This window comes from Halichondria panicea, chromosome 16 (assembly GCF_963675165.1).
Source record: "Halichondria panicea chromosome 16, odHalPani1.1, whole genome shotgun sequence".
Classification (NCBI taxonomy): Eukaryota; Metazoa; Porifera; class Demospongiae; order Suberitida; family Halichondriidae; genus Halichondria; species Halichondria panicea.
The window spans coordinates 3,191,662-3,201,383 of NC_087392.1; the positions used below are offsets into that span (position 1 = coordinate 3,191,662).

General features: G+C 41.0%; 1 protein-coding gene across 2 annotated transcripts; it reads right to left on the minus strand.

Annotated features, from left to right (window-relative positions):
• Positions 1–50: 50 nt before the first annotated feature.
• LOC135350441 (multiple myeloma tumor-associated protein 2 homolog) lies at positions 51–9,717 on the minus strand. Of its 2 annotated transcripts, none has more exons than XM_064549224.1 (8): positions 9,520–9,717; positions 4,063–4,117; positions 3,959–4,007; positions 3,849–3,898; positions 2,543–2,668; positions 2,421–2,484; positions 539–696; positions 51–485 (listed from the first exon to the last, which is right to left on the minus strand). In XM_064549224.1, the coding sequence occupies exons 1-8, from the start codon at positions 9,623–9,625 to the stop codon at positions 158–160; spliced, it is 936 nt and encodes a 311-aa protein (XP_064405294.1). In that variant the 5' UTR covers positions 9,626–9,717; the 3' UTR covers positions 51–157. The 2 variants fall into 2 exon arrangements, with proteins under 2 accessions (XP_064405294.1, XP_064405295.1); XM_064549225.1 differs by lacking the exon at positions 9,520–9,717 and adding an exon at positions 6,534–6,550 and having other exon boundaries at positions 4,063–4,118.
• Between the last annotated feature and the right edge of the window lie 5 nt (positions 9,718–9,722).

Consider the following 9,722-nt stretch of genomic DNA (forward strand, 5'->3'; position numbering starts at 1 on the left):
TGTTAATGCTTCTCGGCGTGTTTTGTTTCGCTCAAAAAGTATTGAGGAGGTTTGCTTTGTATAATGAAAAAACGAATTACAGCTTTGCAGCTTGACTACAAACAGCTAGCTATAGCTAGCGTTTTTGTGCTATTACAAAGAATAGTATCGATGAATTTTAATGCATGTATCTACTCCTCTTCCTGTCTGAGGGTGAATCATATACGATGTGCTCTCTTTTTATACTCTTGTGGTGTTCTTCAGAGCTTGAGAAATTACCACGAGTGGAACCAATACTTCGAGATTGTCTCCTGCTGTTTTGCCTTTGTTTGTCCTCTGATTGACAACCACTAAAATGCTCTCTGTACTGTGTCTTTTTTCCCTTCCTCTCCTTCGTTTTAATAGTACTTTCAGTTGCTTCTATCCACTGAACCGAATCTGAGCTTGATGTACTACTTGTTTGTCGATACCTGTTCTTGCTTTTGGATGAGTTTCGTTCCTTTTTCCTACATGATAGAATGCAATCAACATGTATAGTGAATTGAGCAATCTATTGTACCTCTTAACACTTGATTTCTTGTCTAGGTATGATTTTAGTTTTGCCCTCAGCCTGTGACGATCACTGGTGGATGTGGTGGTTACTGTACCAGGGTTCGGCTTTTTGGGGTTGCACAGTTCGATGGGAAGAGACACCTTCACATCACTAGCTGTGTCATGCTGTGTCATCAATATAAGGTGGAAAAAAACAGTATGAAAATTTTTCACAGGCTAATTTTAGTGGCTTGAGAGCCTTCAAAAGAAATTTCGGCAATTGTAACAGAAGTCAAGCCGTCATGTGCCTCGTGAAAGTTACCATTAAAGATGGGTAGTAATTTTAGCCGGATTTGCAGCAGTTTATTAGCACAATATTAATTTGTCAAATGATGTGACAGGCTCTGCGAAAAAGGGCCCAATTAGAGCAGATATTGGTATTGAGCAATGGCCAAGATTTATAGACTACAGTGTATCAGGAGTACATGTACATATAATTATGCACGTACTCCTGGTATACTTTTTTGTTGTTATGCGCATGCGCAAGCGAGGTATACGGTAGTGTGTGTGTGTGTGCATGTGTAGACTGCTACAGCTGCTCAAGGATCAGTGAAGAGTTTCTATAGACTTCTAGCAATGTTTTCATTCGTGGATTTGCAAAATAATGCTTCGTTCTTGAGTTATACCTAGTTTTGTTTACTTGGAATGCAGAAGAGTGCTGTCCATGGAGTGTTGCTGCTCTACTTAGTAGCTAGCTCTGCACTAGAACGCTAGCTATTGGTAGCTGCAAGAGTGAGAAGAGAACTGCAAGCTAGGCTCTTCTGATGCAACGATAGAGATATAAATGTGGTTACATGCAAAAAAGGCTATTCTACTTTTGGCATCGATCGTTTTAACAACAATCATGGTCGATCATTACCCACTCTTCGATTTTCTCTGTGATTCTGCATGCAGCAAAATGTATGCAAAAATGTTCATCGTGATATAATGTGTGTGTAAAAGTAGTAGCTTTAGCTTCGACACCTCCACTGAGGCATCAGCACCCGCATTGCTTTCATTATCTACAGTCCTTCTGCACAATCTGATGCTCTGAATCCAACTATTTCCACCAAAGCGCTTTGTCTAAGCCATCATTACACTCACTTTTGAGTGGGTGTGTTTTCTCACTACTGCAGTTTTTTTACAGCTTCGAGTTCGAGTTTCCAACGCGCATAACTTAGGCATGAACAATAGGCTAGCTTGCGCCAATTGGGCCCTTTTCCCAGAGCCTGTCACATAATTATGTATGTGTTTTAAGGTTGAATAGAAAGTTTGGAGACAGATATAGAGGAACCTCCGAATAAAGGACATTTTGGGAGCAGAGCTTTTGTCCTCTTTTCGAAGGTTGTCCTCTGCAGGGAGGTTCATTCAGATTACTATTTATAGTCATATCAAGGAATTATAGATTATGTTCATGTATTGTCTGCTATTTCTAGTTCAAGAAACTAAGGCTGAAATCAAAGAAGCATTCTTCAGTATGCCAGTAATGGAAGTATATAATAACACTCTACTGTATTGTACATAAACGGTGGGTGTGGTTTCCTGTTGTCTGTGAGGCAGTTTTGCATAGAGTTGGTCAGTTGGGAGCACAGACCTCTGTCCGGAATCAAGAAGGGGAGGTGTTTCTGTGTACTTAGATAGTGATTTCAATCCGTAGTATCGGATCAGCAACAACCACATGTAAATGCCAGGTTTTGTGTCGAGTTCTGGAATTTCAGAACGATGGCATCTCATTTAAGAATTTCCACAGACTGGGTTTTTTGTACACAAATAATCCAGGTAAGCAAACACAAACAAATCAGACGACTACTATAACTATAACAGTTATTAACCCGCTGGCCGCGCGTTAATAACTTCATTATACTGTTTACCTCAAATATAGCTCTTAGATCATTCGATGAGCTGTCAAATCTTTTTCTTAGCTGTGTCCTTCCACTGTAGAATACAGATAACAATAAGATTTGAGCGGACTACAGACAAATGCAATTGTTACCTATATCCCACTCCTTTTATTCTCTCCTCTCCTCCCTCTGGGTCATCTTGTGACTGCCTCCTGAAAACTACAGCTACCTCTTGCTTCGAGAGTGGTTGCTGGGGTTTCACTGCTGGTTTAAATCCCCTGCATGTGTTATTAAAACATACATGTACTAAGCGCACTACTGAAGCTACTGAAGCAACGTTAAATCAATTGCCCTCCGTTGACACTTTATTTGTAAGTGGTGTGTCTTGAAAATGTATACATGTAACAATCCTTGTACATGTACATGTATACATGTAAGGTGTTGTAATGCGACTTTATTAATTATTATTTTGCTAATCTGAAACAGTTCCGTTCACACTGACAGGATCGACAACATTATTTTGTTATGTTGTACTGTTCACAATATCAGAACAAAGCCAAGTGAGCGAAAGCACCGCAGCTGCTGATGCTTCGGTGGAGGTGTCAAAGCTACACAACAAGTTACTAGCTATTAGCAATACATGTAGGTTTTATACACACATTATAATTATCATGGATAAACATTTTTGTTGCATGGCATGCAGAATCTAGAATCGCAAGGAAACCCAGAGAGTAGGTAATGATTGACCATGAGTGTTGTTAAAAGGATCGATGCCAAAATTCCAAGTCTAAAATTAATGGCTGCATCAGCAGAGCCTTGCAGCTCTCTTCTCACTCTTGCAGCTACCGATAGCTACAGTAAATCTAGCGTTCTATTGCAGAGCTAACTACGAAGTAGAGTAGCAACACTCCATGGACAAGTTTTTCTACGCACTCTTCATTCCAAGTAACCAAACTAGGCATATAAACTCGAGAACAAAGCATTATTTTGTAAATTAATTAATATCAAGAAAACATGACTAGATGCCTATAGAAACTTTTACTTATTGATCTTGAGCAGCTGTAGTAGTCTACACACACAAACACACTACTGTATACCTCGCTTGCACATGCGCAGAGGTATAATAATTATAGTCCCTGGTATAAAAGAACTTATTGCTCATTGTGGTCAGACATCAAGGATTGTACTACTGTTGTAAATACAGTACATGTACATGCATGTGGTTAATATACCTGGATTGATAATTATTACACAGGATGGGATGCAGACCGATTCAACCTAAAGCACCATGCACCTACCACCCTATTTGCATTGCTTTTATAAGAAACTGGAGTGCATTGATGTGAGGCAAATCCCAATGCAGTTGGGTAGAATCCTGCAATCTGATTGGTCACACAATCAGCGAAAAGCGTCATGCCCTCGTGCTGTACTGCTAAATGCAACTCTTGCATGACTTACAGTGCAGTCGTCATTGCTTCTTCTTCAGCCCTCTTCACAGCTGCTCTCTCCTACAGCAAATGATCACAAAAATTTGTTGGCATTGATTGAAGGCCATAAAACCAACCTACAGCTTCTAGAATTGCATTGAAGTCCTTTGTCTTCGATTTTTTAGTGTACCTGAAAGTCAATCAAAACTATAATTATTACACTGCATGTACTACTATAATATAACCAAGTAAGATCTTTTCCTTTCTGCCACCGACCAACTGGAGCCATCATGGAATGACCTGCAGGAATATCGAATTGTATCACAACACGACTAAGATTTAAGTCACAGGGGTTAAAATAATCCAATCAAAAGTATATGGTATACTCATGCAACAAAGGATTAGTTATAGCAATAGCACTTATAACAAGCACTGGCAAGGTAAATAGCATCGGCTCTTGCCTATGCCCTTACATAACTCGTGCATATTGCAATATACAATGAAAGCACCGCGGGTGCTAGATGCCTCGGTGGATGTGTCAAAGCTACTAGCTATCTATTGCTAATATACACCGCCCTTCCATTACTCGTGCATATTGTAATCTACAACAAAAGCACCGTGGGTGCTTACGCCGCCTCAGTGGATATGTCAAAGCTACAAAAAGCTACTAGCTATTGCTAATATACCGGTACACACTGACAGATCACCGATGATGAACATGCAGACTAATTTGTTTAAGGAAACTCAAGAGTGGGAAATGATTGATGCTAAAAATGATGCGATTTAATCGCTGCATCAGTATATATAGTAGAGCCTTACAGCTCTCTTCTCCCTCTTGCAACTACCAATACCTAGTGCTCTAGTGCAGAGCTAACTACTTAAGTAGAGTAGCAACACTACATAGACAGACTTTCCTTTCAATTTTTCCTCGTTAAGGAATTCAGATTGCAACTTTTGCTCATAGATACTAAACATATAACTTACAATATCTATGTTTTGCTACACACTCATCTCAAATGTCATAACTTGAGAACCGAGCATTATTTTGCAAATCCACGAATTAAAATAGACTTAGAATTAAGCCTATAGGAAGTCTTACTTGCATGGACTTCAATGATCCTTGAGCAGCTGTAGCAGTCTACACAGACACACAAACACACTACCGTATACCGTATACCTCACTTGCGCACCGAGGCTTAATAACCATATTATAACTAGGGGATGCTGGAAGCATTGTTTGGGGCGAGCCTAGCCTTAGTGAAGACAAAGAAGTTGTAGTGAGTTGCTGTTTCCTTCGTTTCCTAAAGATATCTCTAACTGCAATTCTCTTTTCCTTTTCAATTCGAACCTTTTGACGACAGACGAGCTTCTGTCTCATAGCTCCTACGTGTTGTTAAACTTCCCTTAGCCTTGCCAGCAGATGGTGTTTTTGATATGGCGTAGGGAACACCATTCCCTTAGTTGTTGAGCTGTATCAGTTTCATCTTTCTGTTTCGTAAAAGGTCTCTCTAACTGTTCTCTCTTCCTCTTCAGACAGACGACAGACGAGCTGAGCTTCTGTCTCATTAGCTCCTTTTTGTTGTCAAACTTCCTTAGTCTTGCCAGCAGATGGTGTGTTTGATATCCTAATGCCATTGCCTCACTGCCTTAGTTGTTGAGCTTTATCAGTTGCATCCAGTACAGTGAGTTTGAGTAGATAATGTCTTGCAGCGATCGTCACGCTAAAAAGCTTTGAACTACGAGACAAACAGATTGTCACGCTAAAAAGCGTACAAATGGAGCGATCGTCATGCTAAAGAGCTTCAAGTGACAGACAGACAGACACTCAGATGGATATCCAGTCGCTGAGCTTTTCTCTACAGTACTTGAAACTATGGGACTCGCCCCAATTATTAGTAACTAACAGTGTGGATAATAGTGGGTGGGATCATGGATCAATAGAAAAGAGAGGGTTTAATGGAGATAGGAAACAAAAAAGCAGATAAATAATACATAGACGTATCATGTACAGGTTTTCTTAGAATGTTCCGTCCGTGTGTCATCTGCATGTAACCACTATTATTCACGGCGAAAACCTAGCAAGAGTATTTGAGCTTTTCTCTCGGCTATTTACTCCTGGGTAGGGGTTGGTAGATTATGCTTAACCTATTATTCGTTGTTAAAACACAACATAGACCCTATGTTGTCGCACAAGTAAAATTAATGGCTACTCTATCTTTTATCTTTACAGTAAACTCTCGTTAATCCAGTCAGCTTGTTCGGATTAGAGAGGTGGCTATATTGGCTAAATAGTGGTCCCTACCTCGAATTTAATTTGGGGTTCTGTCTCGAGGATAATGAATCATTACAGTGCTTTTTGCACCTTTGCAACAAGCTGGTATCACATTGTAAACCACAAAATAGTAAACATACAAACCACAGGCTACAGGCCTTATCAATTAAGGAGGGAAATTTTGAATTTGAGAAATAGTGATGTTGTCTTGTTGATATGATACACCAGAGGTGTGACCTTATGTCCTTACTGTAAGTCTTAGATCGTTAGGCGTTTCTAAAACAGCTTCAAGAAGAACAATTTTATCTCTGGCACTTAGTCTTTTATAGTAGTACTTTTGTGGTACCCTTGAATGTTTCAACCGTACTAGTTTCCTAAAAAAGCCTCACAGTCCTGCATACAGTAGAGGGGTTCATATTGAGATTTTCAGCTATTGTTTTGTATAAGATAACACATAATGACACACCTATGTGGTGTATCATCTTCCACCTTATGTCCTTATTGTAAGCCTTAGATTTTATTGAACACATCCTTTAAGCAGTTACATGTAGCAGCTCATCAATAAGACAACATCACAACTTCCTCCTTGCGTGTAGCAGCCTGTGGTTTGTATGTTTACTATTTGTGGTTTACTATGCGATACCAGCTTGTTGCAAAGGTGCATAAAAGCACTGTAATGTTCTCTGTTTCAATTTTTTTCTAGACTACCAAACCACACCCAAAAAGTCATATCCGGCCGTAATCAACGTACAAAATCACATTAAAAATCTTGCTTGGGGCAGCCAGAACTGGCCGGTATACGGAATAGCGAGTGGCCACAAACATACAAACTAGAGCACTAAAGTGCAAACCCTTGGCTGGTGATATGATTACAAAGAAACTATGTACCAGAAGAACTAGGTATAGTGACTGAGCTGTCTAGCACAGCACTGACTCAGAACTAAACCAGACTACAGAGAGAGAGACATGCTGAAACATTTGAGAACAGAGTTTTAGTGGTACATAGATATATGCACTGTGGACTAGAATCACAGCAAAGAAGCCTGGAGTCTCAGAGAAGTATGGCTCCTGGAGTAGGATCCCAGAGTCAGCTAACAGAGATAACATCCAGTCACAATTCTAGCTTTCTATTGTAGTGACCCTTTTCCATTGTTTCTGGTACGGGATCACTTCATCTGCAAGTAATAAAGCCAACAGTGTAGCTAGCTCAACGTGCAAGTTCAAGCTTAGCTTTTATTCGACAACGAAGCTTTAACATCAAAATCTGCCACTATTAAAACTAATAACTTGTTGTGTGAAGGCTATCCATGCTGTAAACTCAGCGCTATGATATCCAGGTGAGAATACACAAACAAACAAACCAAAAGACTACTATACCCGTGGCCGCCCACGCGCGCCTCGGGTAATAAGCCAACAGACTTATACCCCGTGGCCACCTACGTTATAATTATGTGTATCAGGTATAAAAGTGCTTGTTTGGCATTACGGTTTACTGAAGGCTTTTGAGTGTAAGGTGTAAGTAAGTCAGTGTATTGCATCATGTTTGTGTACAGCAATGAACAAACACGTATTTTGTGGTTGACGAGAGGGTCACGCACCACCGCTACCGTATATGCATTGCGCCTACCAACAGGTCAAAGTGGCCACTTGGTAAACTCCCACCAGTGAATGGTTGCTCAATAGTAGCTGTTGCTGCGTAACAATTAATTATTTTTCTGCGAAGCGATTACCAGGGTTTCATGTAGTGGGGGGTGAACCTCCCCCCCCAAATGTTATAGAATAATGACATCATTACATTAGTATCGTCTCTGATGTGCAATATGTAACTAGATCGACTGTGATGCTGTGATGCACTAGCATATAATAGGGTGTGTGGTCAAAACATGTGGGAGTGACCAAACATTTTTCAGCGTGTGTAAAACCTCCCCTAGATGAAACCCTGATTACCACCACTGCACTTCGGATTAATAAGTGGTGCTGGTTTGGAACAACGCCCACCTATGAGTTTATGCCTGAAGTGTTGGCAAACGAGCTTTAATTTATGACAAGAATCTTATAGAGCTCTAGCAGAACTTGGGTACTTTGTAAGTGGGCGTGGCCCTGGACCCAACACCATTTTAAGACTGGCAAAAGTACGGTGGTGGCAAAGAGAATCCCATGCAGTTGACTGTTTCACCACGCGGCAACCATTTTACTCCCAGGCAGTAACCATTTTACCGCTACGCAGTGGGAAATTTGCAAGGCGGCCATGTCGACTTGTTGGCAGTGCGCAATGCACGCGGTAGCGGTGGCTAGCTGTGACCCTCTCGACCACCATAAACTGTGAGCAATCTATCTTTTTACAGGTATAGACATAATTACATGCCACATAAACAACGCTTTTTATGCTCGCAAAATTGAGAGAGGAAACGACATGGCATGTGGAGGAGTAATTCAGTGGCGTAGCCAGGGGGTGGCAAAGGGGACAAATGCCCCCCCTTTTTCTGGATCTCTACTACTCAGGTTAGTGTAGCTGATTATCTTGCTGAGCACTCCCTTTCTTCCGAATCTTGCTGCAGTTAGCTAGCTAGTAGGCAAGCAAAACGATTTAGTCTTTAAACTGTGAGCTATTCTGGTCTAAATCTATATACAAATCTTGTTCTTTGCTAAACTATTCTTCTATGCAAATAAAACATCAGGCCACACCCAACTAGATAGAGAAGTCAATTATGACGTCATAATTAAGAGACGTGGCTTCCGGTCAAAATTTCGGCGCTGCGCGGCTGGTAGGTAGGTTTTGTCCCCTCTTCCAAAAAATCCTGGCTACGCTCCTGAGTATTTTCTCTTTTGCAAACTCAGCACTAGAGGATTATATTTCACTTTCTGTAATGCTACAATACAGTCTTTTCAGAATGAGAGTGATGTCTATAATGGGTACACACCAAACTGAGGTTGACTTTTTGAGAATAGACAAAAAGAATAATAGGCAAAAAAAGCATTAATTTGTCAAGGCCTACATGTGGGTACGCAATAATTATCATGATGGGTATGTTTTTAACATATCCTGAGAAGCACTTAGTTGGGCGTGGCTCGACCATCCCCTGACGGGAGGTCGGGTTGCAAGCCTATCTGGGATTTGTTCTGCGCCACTATAGTGGCGCCCTACCAAATTGCAGCATTTTTCACGTGCTTGGTTAAAGTTCAACACAACAAATCCCAGATAAGCTTGCAACCCGACCTCCCGTCAGGGGACGGTCGAGCCACGCCCAACTAAGAAGCACTCACCCTGTGTCGCATATATCCTCAGTCTATGTCACCTAGCTAAATCACCTCTAAGATAGCAACATCTCTAATTGCACCGGGCGAACTGAGTGCTATTTATCTTGGCACCAGTGCGTGCGCGTATTATAAGTTTACTAATGTACTACATCATAATCTAGTATAGCTTTACCAAGATAACACTCTCTGTCTTTGTCAGTTTTGACATCCTCCCAGTCAAATTGATCTTTCCCTCCTCTAGTCCCTCCCCTGGTTGGGTGATGTATCCCAGCACACATGGCAAATTCTTGTGTCTCTAGCTAGCTAGCTCTCGATCTCATGAGCTAGCTCTGTACTAAAAGATGTACCGGGGTGTAAAGCGATATGGCCCTTTGG